Source organism: Salmo salar, chromosome ssa03, assembly GCF_905237065.1.
Source record: "Salmo salar chromosome ssa03, Ssal_v3.1, whole genome shotgun sequence".
Classification (NCBI taxonomy): domain Eukaryota; kingdom Metazoa; phylum Chordata; class Actinopteri; order Salmoniformes; family Salmonidae; genus Salmo; species Salmo salar.
In genome coordinates, this window is record NC_059444.1 from 24,877,371 (window position 1) to 24,893,050 (window position 15,680).

The window sequence follows — 15,680 nt, forward strand, 5'->3', positions numbered from 1 at the left end:
CATTCCAGGTGACTACCTCATGAAGCTGGTTGAGTGAATGCTAAGAGTGTGCAAAGCTGTCATCAAGGCAAAGGGTGGCTACTTTAAAGAATCTGAAATATAAAATATATTTTGATTTGTTCAACACTTTGGTCACTACATGATTCCATATGTGTTATTTCATAGTTTTGATATCTTCACTATTATTCTACAATGTAGAAAATACTACAAATAAAGAAAAACCCTTGAATGAGTAGGTGTGTCCAAACTTTTGACTGGTACTGTGTATACAGTTGAAGTTGGAAGTTTACATACACTTAGGAGTCATTAAAACTTGTTTTTCAACCACTCCACAAATTTCTTGTTAACAAACTATAGTTTTGGCAAGTCGGTTAGGACATCTACTTTGTGCATAACACAAGTAGTTTTTCCAGCAATTGTTTACAGACAGATTATTTCACTTATAATTCACTGTATCAAGGTTCCAGAGGGTCTGAAGTTTACGTACACTAAGTTGACTGTGCCTTTAAACAGCTTGGAAAATTCCAGAAAATGATGTCATGGCTTTAGAAGCTTTTGATCGGCTAATTGACATAATTTGAGAAAAATGAAGGTGTACATGAGGATGTATTTCAGGGCCTACCTTCAAGCTCAGCTATTCTTTGCTTGACATCATGGGAAACTCAAAAGAAATCAGCCAAGACCTCAGAAAAAAAATTGTAGACCTCCACAAGTCTGGTTCATCCTTGGGAGCAATTTCCAAAAGCCTGAAGGTACCACGTTCATCTGTACAAACAATAGTACGCAAGTATAAACACCATGGGACCACGCAGCCGTCACACTGCTGAGGAAGGAGACGCGTTCTGTCTCCTAAAGATGAACGTACTTTGGTGCGAAAAGTACGTTCAACGTCAGCCTCGAAACCTTAATGACTTGGAGAAGATCTGCAAAGAGGAGTGGGACAAAATCCCTCCTGAGATGTGTGCAAACCTGGTGGCCAACTACAAGATACGTCTGCCCTCTGTGATTGCCAACAAGGGTTTTGACACCAAGTACTAAGTCATGTTTTGCAGAGGGGTCAAATACTTATTTCCCTCATTAAAATGCAAATCAATTTATAACATTTTTGACATGCGTTTTTCTGGATTTTTTTGTTGTTATTCTGTCTCTCACTGTTCAAGTAAACCTACCATTAAAATGATAGACTGATAATTTCTTTGTCAGTGGGCAAATGTACAAAATCAGCAGGGGATCAAATACTTTTTCCCCTCACTGTATTGGAAATTTGGATTGGACAATTATGCAGACAATTACATTGATGGAAGTTAGAATCTATCTGCAATATTAAAGCTGATCTACCTCCTATATATATATATATTTTAAAGTGGTTTGCTTGCCACAATAAGCTTTGCTTGTTAAGAGCAGAGAATCGTCTCCTGGATCAAGAACCTCGCTGTCTAATATTTGTTCTGTGTGTGCAGCAAACTGTGAGTAGAATTTTTTTTTACTTGTATAACTTTATGAGCTGGGATGTCTGTCCTGTAAATACTTTAGGTCAGAGATTATAAAATGTTCACAGTGCGCTTGGTAGCTTTTAGCTAGCATTCTCTATGGGATTTTACATGTGCTTGTTTGCATTGCTAACCTTTGGATTACAAAGGCTCAGTGGTGATTGAAAATAGCGCTCCTTGTGTTCAGTGCCGGTATTACTGAATATCCCAGTGTGGCATAAGGTCGTATGAAAGTATGACAATCTGGATCCCGCCCAAGCTGAGTCCCAGCCACTCACTGGGTATAAGACTAATCATGCTCAGATGCAGACGAACCACTTCTCGCCCAGTCCGCAGGAGGCGTAGAGCCACTCGGAGCATGAGGCGCAAGAGGAGAGTTGGCAGGAGGAGAATTTAGGTCCCTTACTAGCCATCAGCTAGGCCTGTTAGTTAAATCCTTTTTTTGTGTTTGGAATGGTACTGTTAGTACAGGAGATCATGCTATCATAAAGCATTTGACGTATGCGTTTGTAGGCCAATTTTGAATCTGTGCTCATTGACTGGACATTCCAAATTACCATGGCAATTATGCATCACAGTAGTAATGGTCCTTAGTAGCTCAGTTGGTAGAGCATGGCACTTGTAACGCCAGGATCGTGTGCTCCATTCCCGGGATTTCCCCTGCGTAAAAAAATGCATTCACGCAAGACTGTAAGTCGCTTTGGATAAATGCATCTGGTAAATGGCATTTATTATTATTATTTGTATTATTATTATATTAATTAATAATATTAATGAATTAAACAATCCATGGTACAGTACCAATTGCTCTGCTGCACTTAGTCAAACTGTATACATACGTGAGTTAAAATATGCCATGTGCTTTGACTGTCAATAATTGGAATCTAGAGAATTTGTTATTACTGTATAATAACTGTATAATACTAAAATGTGAACTAATGTGAATCAACACTTATGACCATATGTCTACTTCAACTTGATGATACAGTTATTGAATGGCGCAGTCAACTATCCAAAAGGATTAGATATAGACTATATTTGGAAACAATAAATTATTATGCACACCCTCATTCCCTACAAACATAGGAATTATAGACCAGCAACCCTGATACCCAGTCACTTAGGATGCCTATCTGTTGAAAAGGAAGGGACACATTTCAAGCAAACATTGTGTCCCCCACGCTATGCTAAGTGAAACCCAGGTTGAACCACCCATATATCAGATAGTTGTATTATTCAGCTCAATATAGGCCATATATAGTGAGCTCCAAAAGTATTGGGACAGTGACACATGTTTTGTTGTTTTGGCTCTGACTCCAGAACTTTGGATTTGAAATGATTCAATGACTATAAGGGTTAAAGTGCAGACTGGGTGAACAGTTTAGAAATTGCAGCACTTTTTGTACATAGTCCTTCCATTAAAGGGACAAATTCACTTGTATGTGTATTAAAGTAGTGAAAAGTAAAAAATGTGGTCCCATATTCCTAGTACACAATGCTTACAAGCTTGTGACTTTGCAGTTTGTTTTGGTTGTGTTTCAGATTCTTTTGTGCCCAATAGAAATGAATGGTAAATAATGCATTGTGTCATTCTGGAGTCACTTTTATTGTAAAAAAAGAATAGGATATGTTTCTAAACCCTTCTACATTCATGTGGATGCTACCATGATTACGGATAATCCTGAATGAATCGTGAATAAAGAGACCATATTATAATTGCAATATTATTACAGTGTATATCATCCGTTTTTGTAAGGACTGCTTTATGTAAGGAAATGTGTTTGTATTTCTATTTAGATAAGTGTGAGCTAATGTAATTTTGGAAATGAATGTAAAAAAATATATACTCCATTTCATGAATACTAAGACCAAGGAAAAAGGGATATCCTTGCTTTGACTTGGCTCAATTGAATTCTGGAGGAATTACTGCTTGGTTATATCAGTGTAATGGTGCAAGACTGCCCTCGTGAGGTAGGTGATAGAATTTAAAGCATTTTTCACTTTAAATGTAGCCTAATAAATGGAAGTTGGTAAAATGAACACGAGAGGGCGACATTTGCCTTCTGTTCAGCCAATCATGATAGTGGCACCCACAAATCCACGTAATTACAGTGTATTACTATAAATATAGTCGTAACTGTTGCTATGGCATCTCTTCATTTGGCTTTGCAATAATTTTAAATTACATTGGTGGTTCAGAAGCAGGGAAGTAGGTCCCAACCTGACGTTTTTATAATCCCTGTGCTCAGAATTTGAGCACAGGGATTATAGACTGAAGTTAACGTCAGTTGCAGTGTACTTTATGGGGCTGACATTCAAAAAATAAACTAAGTGTCTTATGACTTGAAGCAACAAGTACAAACATTTTAGCGTGAAATGCTGTATAATAGAGTATTATTAGTATTACTCAGAGAATATGTGAATCTGCCCTCAGCTGTTAATACACTCTTAGAAAAATGGTTCCAAAAGGGTTCTTTGGCTGTTCACCCATAGGTGAACCCTTTTTGGTTCCAAGTAGAACTCTTTTTGCATTCAGGTACAACCCTTTTGGGTCGCATGTAGAACCCTTTCCACAGAGGGTTCTACATGGAACCCAAAAGGGTTCTACTTGGAACAAAAAAGGGTTCTTCAATGGGTTTTCCTATGGGGACAGCAGAATAACCGTTTTAGGTTCTAGATGGCACTTATTGTTCTAAGAGTGTATGATATCAGTCTAAAGAGCCACACATATTTTGGTTTCCTCATTTTGAATTCGAATATGTGAGAAAAATAGAAAACAACACTCATGTGTTAAGGATCTGACCCTTTTTTTCCCAATTTTCGCCTAAAATGACATACCCAAATCGAGCTGGGACAACTACATTGGGACAACTTTTATGCCTATGCAAATCTGTCTGTGAAGGTGTAAATTATAGATATTTAGATCTACGGTATAGGCCACGTTCTGTAGTATTTCCTTAGGCCACCACGTTTTAGGAAGCCTCAATAAAAGTGTTACATGTTACTATTACAAAAAGGATGTTAGAACTCATACTAGATCTATTTCTGGGCCAGACCTTTGTTGGATACTGCAATGTGAACACTATTCATGTTAAATGAAAAAGAAAAACAATGATTTATTTCCATATCATTTTATTTTCATAAAACACAGAGCTCTTTTAACACTTTGTCTTGGTGATTTTACCAAACTATATTTGCTTTGATGCAGTTTAAAGTATCCGAATTAAGAGGTATTGCTCTTACAGAGTAAAAAAAAAAATGTGTTGCTGTCCAAGAATGAAAATGCATTGCCCTTACAAGTATACTTTTTCAAATATTTTGCCCAGAACTTCAAGTATATCTAGTACAGTTTTCGGACAATATTCCGTACAACTTTTGCATAATTATTTAAACAAAATGTATAAAACATTGAAAAGCAATGCTTAGTGCCTGATTTAGTTAAGAGCACTTTGAGAAGCATAATAAGCTTTCAAACTATTAAATAGAAAAAAACTATCAGTTTTTAAATGTACATCATTTTATTGTAAAAACTTTAGAAAACCACAGAAAAAAGAATGGTGTTTCTTATAATAAGCAACAAAAAAGGAAAAACCCTGACCTGATGTGAAAGTATGAAAATGATGCAGTAGGCCTAAGTGATAGATGGACATTAACATGTACAGTATGTAAAGACATATTGGGTCCTGCCCTTGTTCAGTGTTTTATTTCAAAAGCCAAAATAGCAACCATCAGCAGTCACCAACACTCATAAATAGAAGAGTAGGCAAGAAAGGCTCTCCTTTTCCTTAATTAAATACTGTACTACCATAATTTAGAATAGAATGATAATATGTACAAGCATTTACATGTCATGTCATGCGCCATGATACAAAAATAGAACGTTGAAAGTCAGATCCAACTTTCTCTGTTTACATGTGCCTCTTCATGTGCAGCGCAAGGTGATCGGAGCGCGAGAATGCCCTCTCGCACAAGTGGCACTGGAAAGGCCTGTGACCGGTGTGCTTTCTATAATGACGCGTCAGCTCGTCAGACCTCGCGAATTTCCACCCGCAGCCTTCCCAATTGCAATGGTATGGTTTCTCGCCTATGGATAACAAAGAAATACAGTTTAGGCTACATGTTGTGGGTGAAATCATTAGAAAAACGGGCTAACATTTTTTTTTACATCATAGCAGATATCAACAAAAAAATATAAAATGAAAAATATAATTACCTGTGTGTGTTCGCATGTGAGCCTTTAGGTGGGAACTCTTGGTGTAAGTCTTCCCACATTCAGGGAATTCACAGCTGTGCGTCGCGGTGCGTTTTCTCGCCCAAGACCTGCGGCCCCGTTTAGGTTTGCTGTCTTCTGGTGCGTAGAACTCCAAAAGTGGCGATGATGGTGGTGTCAATATCAGCCCCGGCATGGACGGGTGGTGCACCCTCATGGGCTCTCTAAACATCCCGTACTGTTGCTCACCTTGGTGATGGGCGTACTGTGGTGGATATGGGGCATAATGTTGCGGGTGTGCCATGTGAGAATGCTGGTGATGAGAGCTAATCTCTGCCAAGTGACAGTCTTTGCGCCCCATCCCGTCTCGGGACACACTCTGTTGCATGTCGTGAGATGCAAACCCCTGAGCAGTATGTTGATGGTGCGCGAACGCTGTGTGCATGGAACGCATGTGTTTCTGTTCATACGTGTGTCCCATGAAGCCACCTGCCATCATGCACGACTGCTCAGTGGTTTCTGTCTTTATTTTATATCCCATGGGATGAGAGTTAGTCAGTTGAAAGTGCACTGCAGGCGCAGTGGCTGTGTTCAAGGCACGCAGTTCAGTATACTCCGGCCTGTCCGTGGCAGGCTGTTTCAGGCTGTAGTCTAGCAGTGAGTCGCTATGATAGTTCATCTCGGGGGTCAGCAGCTCGGCTACCAGACTGTGTCCGGGACTTGTGTTGAAGTTGCTGCTGCCGTATGCGTTGGGTGTAAACTGAGAGCCGTCACTGTCATGCCCTGTGCTGCAGCTTTCCGGGGACTCGGGCAGTGAGTAGGAGTAAGCCTGCTGAGAAGATAAGTTGTCATTGGTTCCACTTTCAGATCCAATGGTGTTGGATAAAATGAACTCTAAATCCAAGAATTTCCCCAGGTCGTCTTCATCTCTGGTCACCGCAGGTGATTCAACAATACTGAACTCAACTTCGATCTGGGATTTCAAATCGTCACCTGTTGCGCTGGTATGGAAACCATCAACTTTCCAGTCCTATAATGTAAATACAACGAAATTGGCATTCAAACATTGTTTCAGTCAAGAACCTCTTTCCGAAACAGTTATACATTTTGATTTGTGTAATAGGCTATACATATCGTCCAAATTACATAACAATGTTCAGCAAATTTCAGCTGAAGAAATGACTTAGAAAAAATTACACTTACATGGAAAATCGCAGACTGCTTCTCCTCCATAGTCGGACTGCTGGAAAACGTAGTAATCGACTGCAGCATCGCATCAGCGAGAGCCATTGCAAAATGTTATTATATTCAACCTTTTACTCCTGTCCAAATTCAGAAAGCCAAACGAAACTGTCAGATTTACCCCCAAAACATCTAACGATACGATGGGTTGCGATCCAAGTCAAACGATGTAAGTCCTGATAACTAGGGCCAGCTTGTTATAGCCCGGGACTGGGAGGACTTTGCGGGGGTGTCTCACCTGTCGACCAATAGGGTGAAGTGTTGAGGTAGGCTAACTACTCTTTTACATGTCCTGTATTGTCACCAAATGCCAGTGTCTGAATTAGCGAAATGCATTTTTAAAGTCTTACAAAATATCAAAATATTATTTAGTAAAAGCCATAGCATGTTGGGCTTAATTAAATAGAAGAAAGGTTGTATGGGCCATATAACACTCATTCTTTTCAGTAAGTTTTACTGTAGCTAAAGCTGTCATGATATTACATTTTTACAAAGCCAAGTTTATTTTGTCATTATGATTTGTGAAGTACAACTTGTACAATTGCAACAATTGCAAATCTACACTCATATTTCAATCACATGATTAATCAATAATAATAATCATGTATTAACCATGTATTAATATAATTCTAGTAGAATATGATTCTAAACATATTATATATTATAAGGAGATGTGTCCTACATGTATATTTATTGATATTCGTTTGAATCATTGTTCCCTTTGCTTTCCCACTCAAAACCAAGTACTTTTGAGACCTTGCCAAAACAATCCCAACCGCTCCTCATAAGATTCCATCATGTATAACCGAAGGGGGCGACACACCCTGTGCGAACCTGCTATGCAATTAGTTCAATAATCAGAGAATTTATCTGATATCATTTATCTGAAATAATGTTTCTAACGTTTCTAAACTTCAATATGACAGTATGGTCTTCTAAATTAGACCACTCAAAAATACATATTTCAAGTGTTTTAAAAGAAGCAACCCTAGGCCTAACTGAGTTAACTGGAACAACTGCCGAACGCATTATTTTGAAAGTTAAATATCCAGCTGTTACTAGAGTTTCGTTTCACCCCTCTGTGACAGACATTATTTTCTTGCAACGATTTGACAATCTATATGTCTAGGCCTAATGCCATTCATTTGTCTCAACGTGATCCACTAGTTGTTTAACATTGAAACAATTAGAAATGTGTGAACTCGTGCCATTAACAGGGCCATCGAAACAATGTGTTAATCTTGACAGTAGACAAAGCTGTTAGTGTACACGTGTGTTAATGACCTTTACATAAACAAGGCCATTCGTTGGCTTGATTATTATGCACATCTAGGTGCTTGGCGCATAGAGCATTACAGGGGGTTATAACATCTGCTGCGAGGCTTGCCACCCTGAAGACAAGGTTGAATTGTACAAATATGTTAGGTATTTGTACAAATATAATAAAGAATCGCATAATGTTTTTTTGTTACCTGGAAATATACAGTTTAAAGAGAAATTCAACAAATTGTGTCTTTATGTTCAACATGATGTGACCAGCTGCATAAAAAATATGTGAAACTTTTGTTGAACAGCTAAGTGCCATACCTTCACGCTATATATATTTTAAAATAGACTACATTAAACATACAATAAGGAGTTTCTAATTGAAATAAAACATTATGAGTAAGAGATATGTGTGAATCATCTTTAAAGCAGAGACTCATAACCTATCTAGAGCTCATGTGCGGAGTGGACTGCCCAATTCCTCCTATGTGTGACCATGCCTTTATACCCCGTTATTTTTAAACGTCCTACGCAAATCAGATTCCGGAGTAACCGTTGTGTCTGGAGCCAAGTGGAAATGGAGTTAGTTTCCTGAGGAAAACTGGACTTTTTCCCTTCACTTTCACTCTTCTGCGCGCCTACTACACATGCGCTCGCACGTGCTTTCTTTTTTACGGTGTCATACAGACTCAACCAGGCAATTTCATGTCCAGCAGATAAACGTTTTTGTGTTTTGGCTCAATATCAACCAAAACGAAACCAAATGTTGATGATGTTCATGATATAACTTCTACCAGCCTATTCTAAAGTGTTTATTTGTAGATTTAAAGGAACAAAAATAGAAAGCTAATTCCTAACTTGTATTATCAAATACAATATCAGCCCAAGACATCTAGGACAAATAGAAATGAAGATAAGAATGGCTGGTAGGGTCACGTTTCTCCTTTTGTATTTATCCGTGTTCAAAGAGAGTAAGTCTCCTCCTGTTTTCTAAACAATTAAGAAGATTTCAGTTTGGCAGAAAGTGCCATGGCCTACTTTCTTGGATAGATTTAATTTGACTCATAAAGAAATCTATGATGGGACTTCATTTGTTATTTCGCAAACAGCTCATTACAAAAATCGGCTTGTTCTCTATGGACTGTCATTTTTCAAGAACCTAAACCATATCTCACAATGACGTATTATTGTGATTATACATTTTAGCTTGCAAAATGGCATAACAGAGGTTGTGGGAAAGTATGATTTGTTTGCACACAGCTGTGGTCCCAGTGGCATAGCGCAGTTTCGCTATGCCACTAGAATTGACAAGCCACTGACGGAGTTGACAAACAGATACTCTAGACAAACATTTTTGCTTCTAAAAACTAAAAGTTAAATACAAACATTTGTAAAATATGGACAAACAACCATTCAACCAGATCTTTCAGTAGTCTGAGGTAGTTGACGTTTTATTGAGTTTAGAAAAACGCCAGTGAGTGGTCCACACCCATGACATGGTCATACATGTACATTATACATGCTGTTTACACAAATGGGTTTATGTCCAAAGATGTAAAAAAAAAATTGCAGACTAGGCTGCATTCACACCACACACTGGCGTTTTTGCATTCACACCACAAAGCACAGTTTCAATGGGCTTTGTATATGATGCATTTATTTTGACCAGATTTGGAAAATTGCATGGATGTAATGTTTCTACTAATGAATATATATGAAAAGGTTCTTTAATCATGCAGGATCTGTTGCTGACAAATGTGTTTTACAAATGGGATTTAAAGAAAGGCATCATAGCATTAATTAAATTCAAATGGCAAGGAACAGTGCATTCGGGAAAGTATTTAGACCCCTTGTCTTTTTCCACATTTTGTTACATTACAGCCTTATTCTAAAATTGATCAAATAAATGTTTTTCCTCATCAATCTACACACAATACTCCATTATGACAAAGCAAAAACAGTTTAAAATTTTTTGTAAATCTATTAAAAATAAAAATCAGAAATACCTTATTTGCATAAGTATTCAGACCCTTTGCTATGAGACTCGAAATTGAGCTCAGGTGCATCCTGTTTCCATTGATCATCCTAGAGATGTTTCTACAACTTGATTGGAGACCACCTGTGGTAAATTCAATTGATTGGACATGATTTGGAAAGGCACACACCTGTCTACAGTATAGAAGGTCCCACAGTTGACAGTGCATGTGGAGCAAAAACCAAGCCATGAGGTTGAAGGAATTGTCCGTAGAGCTCCGAAACAGGATTGTGTCGAGGCACAATTTTTTTTCTTCCAGCATTGAAGGTCCCTAAGAATACAATGGCCCCCATCATTCTTAAATGGAAGAAGTTTGGAAGCACGAAGACTTCCTGGAGACTCAACTGAGCAATTGGAGGATAAGGGCCTTGGTCAGGGAGGTGACCAAGAACCTAATGGTCACTCTGACAGAGCTCCAGAGTTCCTCTCTGTAGATGGGAGAACTTTCCAGAAGGACAACCATCTCTGCAGCACTCGACCAAACAAGCCTTTATGGTAGAGTGGCCAGACGGAAGCCACTCTTCCGTAAAAGGCACATGACAGCCCGGTTGGAGTTTGCCAAAAGGCACCTAAAGGACTCTCAGACCATGAGAAACACGATTCTCTGGTCTGATGAAACCAAGATTGAACTCTTTGGCCTGAATGCCAAGCGTCACGTCTGGAGGAAACCTGGCACCATCCCTACAGTGAAGTATGGTGGTGGCAGCATCACGCTCGGGGGATGTTTTTCAGGGACTGGGAGACTAGTCAGGATCGAAGGAAAGATGAATGGAGCAAAGTACAGAGAGATCCTTGATGAAAACCTGCTCCAGAGCGCTCAGGACCTCAGACTGGGGCGAAGATTCACCTTCCAACAGGACAACGATCCTAAGCACACAGCCAAGACAACGCAGGAGTGGCTTTGGGACAAGTCTCTGAATGTCCTTGAGTGGCCCAGCCAGAGCCCAGACTTGAACCCGATCGAACATCTCTGGAGAGAGCTGAAAATACCTGTGCAGTGACGCTCCCCATCCAACCTGACAGAGCTTGAGAGAATCTGCAGAGAAGAATGGTAAGAAACTCCCCAAATACAGGTGTGCCAAGCTTGTAGCGCCCTACCCAAGAAGACTCAAGGCTGTAATCAGTGCCAAAGGCCCTTCAACAAAGTATTGAGTAAAGGGTCTGAATGCTAATGTAAATGTTATATTTCAGTTTTTATTTTTTATAAATTTGCAAACATTTCTAAAAACCTGTTTTTGGTTTGGCATTATGGGGTATTTTGTGAAGATTTTTAAAATCCATTTTAGAATAAGGCTGTAACGTAACTACATGTGGAAAAAGTCAAGGGGTCTGAATACTTTCCGAATGCACTGTAGGTCTGTTTCACACCCAAAGACAACTGTCAAGATTACACATTGTGGCGTTATCAAATATTTTGTGGTTTAATCACATACATTCTGCAGAATCTACTCCACGTCTTCTCTGATTGATGATGACTACCTTTTCTTTTTGAATCACTCAACATTTTGCCCTGTAATTGGTTCACCCTCTCTACCACATGACTGTCAGTCATCACAAACTAAGACAGATGGACCATGTCTGTTCAAAATCAGATCAAATATCACGCTGTGTCAGCAATATGGATGTTGATTGGCAGTACAGCAGTAGTTAAGGTTACTGTAGAATCCATGGCAGCCATATCACTCTTTCTACCCCATCCATGGACCATGGAGAGACACGTCTCTTTGGACAAAAGTGTGTTAGTGTGACCAAGTAAATATTTGTGCCCACCATCACTGCCCGCTTTCCTGTTCAATCTCCTCTTAGCCTGCTGACGATGTTATCTGTCTGAACAAGCCTAGAAGTGTAATGGGTGCATGTTGGTGGCAGGGAAGTCAGGCGCAGGAGAACAAACTTGGTATAAACGGAGTCCTTTAATAATTGCTGACCAAACTCCAAAAACCAAAATATACAAAAATAACAAAGTGGGTACAAAACCCACACACCAACACATACTAGCACAAACACATACAATAAAACAATCTCTGACAAGGACATGAGGGGAAACAGAGGGTTAAATACACAACATGTAATTGATGGGATTGGAACCAGGTGTGAAGGAAGACAAGACAAAACCAAAGGAAAATGAAAAATGGATCAGTGATGGCCAGAAGGTCGGTGACGTCGACCGCCGAACACCGCCCGAACAAGGAGAGGGACCGACTTCGGCGGAAGTTGTGACAAGAAGGCTTCTCTTCTCTGTCTCCTGAAGGAGACTTGACAATAACAAAGGCCAGATGAGAAAAGACTTGAGACGAGATCTCAATCACCACATGACTGGTTAAATGTCCCAACCAGGAGCCAACAGACCTGTCTGCTAGAATGAGAGAAACAGACACAGGTTACTAGTGTGTGTTCGTGTGTTATTGTGTGTGTGTTTGTGTGTGTGGACAAAGCAGAGCAGCCTGCCTAGATACCCCGTACCACAACAGTCTCAGGACAGAGCACACAATTAGAGATTTTTACTGATTGTTGTCCTGTTTCGCTTCGGAAACCATTTTAAAGATATTTTAATTTGAACATATTTAAAATGTTGTTGGTCCTTTCATCATGGTGTGTTGGGTTGGTCATTCGACCATCCTACATCTTTCTCTCTCTTTGATGCATGATAATAATAACCTGGAAGTGGTTGGGACATGCTGTAGTCTGTATTTCTTCTTCTTCCCCCTCTTTTCCCACTGTTCTGTTTGTCTTTCCCACTGTTCTGTTTGTCTTCCTGTAGTTTCACTCAGGCACTTTGACAAATCAATTACAATCTAATCTGGTGACTCCAGTCACTAGTAATTATCCTCCATCACAGAAGCAGAGGGAAAACCCACGCTATCTAATATAAATACTCTGCTTTGCATGACATGAAAAAGCCACACAGAAGCGCTACCTTTTCTGATATATCAAAGGAGGTGAGGCCATTGGTCAAGGAGAGAGGAAGTAGGAACAAATACAGAATCTTGGAATAATCATGGGAAAAGAAAAGCAATAACACTGGCTGGGAAATGGCCGGTTGGCTGGCTTGGTAATCAGTAATTCAGCTCTTCCTGAGCGCACACGCCTGCTTTGTTAAATAGTCTGTCTGGACTGTGCTGGAACCTGCTGGCTTTCTGTGAACATCTAGTTAGTACATTTAATATTTTAGTTTACCAAACCCCTAACTATCTATACTGAACAAAAATATAAACGCAACATGCAATAATTTCAAAGATTTTACTGAGTTACAGTTCATATAAGGAAATCTGTCAATTGAAATAAATTCATTAGGCCCTAATCTATGGATTTCATATGACTGGGCAGGGGTGCAGCCATGGGTGGGCCTTGGAGGGCTTGGGCCCACCCACTTGGTAGCCAGGCCCACCCACTGGGGAGCCAAGCCCAGCCAATCAAAATGGCTTTATTACAGACAGAAATACTCCTCAGCAACCCCCTCAGATAATCCCACAGGTGAAGAAACCGGATGTGGAGGTCCTGGGCTGTCGTGGTTACACGTGGTCTGCGATTGTGAGACCGGTTGGACGTACTGCCAAATTCTCTAAAACGTCGTTGGAGGCAGTTTATGGTAGAGAAATTAACATTCAATTCTCTGGCAACAGCTTTGGTGGACATTCCTGGAGTCAGCATGTCAATTGCACGCTCCCTCTAAACTTGAGAAATCTGTGGCATCGTCTTGTGTGACAAAACTGCACATTTTAGAATGGCCTTTTATTGTCCCCAGCACAAGGTGCACCTGTGTAATGATCATGCTGTTTAATCAGTTTCTTGATATGCCACACCTGTCAGGTAGATGGATTATCTTGGCATATGAGAAATGCTCACTAACAGGAATGTAAACAAATTTGTGTACACAATTTGAGAGAAATAAGCTTTTTGTGCGTATTGAACATTTCTGGGATTTTGTTTTTCAGATCATGAAACATGGGACCAACACTTTACATGTTGCGTTTATATTTTTGTTCAGTATAGTACCCAGCATGTATAAAGTGTTTTTGTAGCATTGAGTGCTAACGAACTTCTAGTTCACACTTAATAAAATCAGGGAAGGTTGAGTGAAGGTGTATGGCACTATAATGATTCTGAAGCTGACTTGGCCTTCACTGTCTCTTTGCACAGTGGTTTTGCAGGGATGTCCATATCTTTCCACAGAGTTTTACATTCTGCTGCTTTCACTGGCTCCTGGTGGCCCCTGACCCAGCCAGGGTCCTGTTCTCAGTCACTCATCCCCCTCTTGGGTCCTTTGTCCTGGGATGTAATTGCCCTTGCCGGCTCTGTATGAACCGTTGTCTGGGGACACAAAACCGTCTCTCTGTGTGTCTGCATCTGTCTGGGGTCAAAAAGACAGCCCAAGAGGACCTGTTTCAGGCTTCCTCGCCCTCCCACTTACTAACAATGGGGGAAATACCTGGAAAAAACATTATTTGCTCTCCTATCGGTTCTACAGCTTTTCATATTCTACTGCTGCAGAAATAATTTAGTCACGCAAAAGAAAGATTGTGTCACTAACTGGAGTCTCTGCTAAAATGCAATGCTCTATCTGGCTTTTGAAACTTCAGCCACTTTATTTTTCTGCTTAGGCCTCTTGACTCCATGAAAATACTGCACTGATTTCAGTTGGAAAACTGAAATACATCAGGAAAAAAAACACTCATGACGCTAAAGATAACACCTGGATCTAAACAACTAGCTTTTTGTCTGTCTGCAGACTTGGCACTTTCCTTACAAAACTCACAGCACAACAACAATGTTCCATTTTGTGTTATTGTCATGGATAGTTCTAAAATATAATTATCCTTGAGATACAGTAGCTGGGTCATCCCATGAATAGAGTACATTTTGGACAGCAGTGGCCCACCATTAGGGTGTTAAGGGCGGTGCCCCACTTGTGATTGAATTTTTTATTTATTTTTAAATAAGGGAAATTATTTTTATAAAAAAGTAAATACAGTACCAGTCAAAAGTTTGGACACACCTACTCATTCAAGGGTTTTTCTTTATTTTTCACTATTTTCTACATTGTAGAATAATAGTGATGTCACGATTCTCTAAGACAGAACCCAGAAGCAGACCAGGACAAAGTGAGTAAAATGAAGGTGAGTATTTATTGGTAGTCTTGATGTATAATTTGAGTGATCCAGGAGACGGAGTGGCAGCGGAGGTGAGTTGATGAGAGTAAATGGGTTGATCCAATGAAGTCACTGTATCCACCGACGGCCAGGCAAGGGAGTTGAATGTTCCGGGAGAATGACTATAGACAGAGCAAACGGGAGTGAGTAACCAGTAACAAGCACAAAACAAAATTCTCAGGAAACATGAGGCTGATACGCTGGCACAACATACTGTTCGTTGCTAACGATCCGGCAGGGAATGGATGTCAGCTCAGGGTTTAAGAAGAGGTGAAGATCAGGACCAG

General features: G+C 39.8%; 1 protein-coding gene across 1 annotated transcript; it reads right to left on the reverse strand.

The window, feature by feature from the left end:
• Window positions 1-4,605: 4,605 nt before the first annotated feature.
• On the reverse strand, window positions 4,606-7,102 carry LOC100217346 (Kruppel-like factor 4). The gene is given in 3 exon segments (NM_001142713.1): window positions 4,606-5,574; window positions 5,704-6,730; window positions 6,904-7,102. Coding segments are annotated over 3 exon segments (1,290 nt in total). The 5' UTR covers window positions 6,991-7,102; the 3' UTR covers window positions 4,606-5,398.
• Between the last annotated feature and the right edge of the window lie 8,578 nt (window positions 7,103-15,680).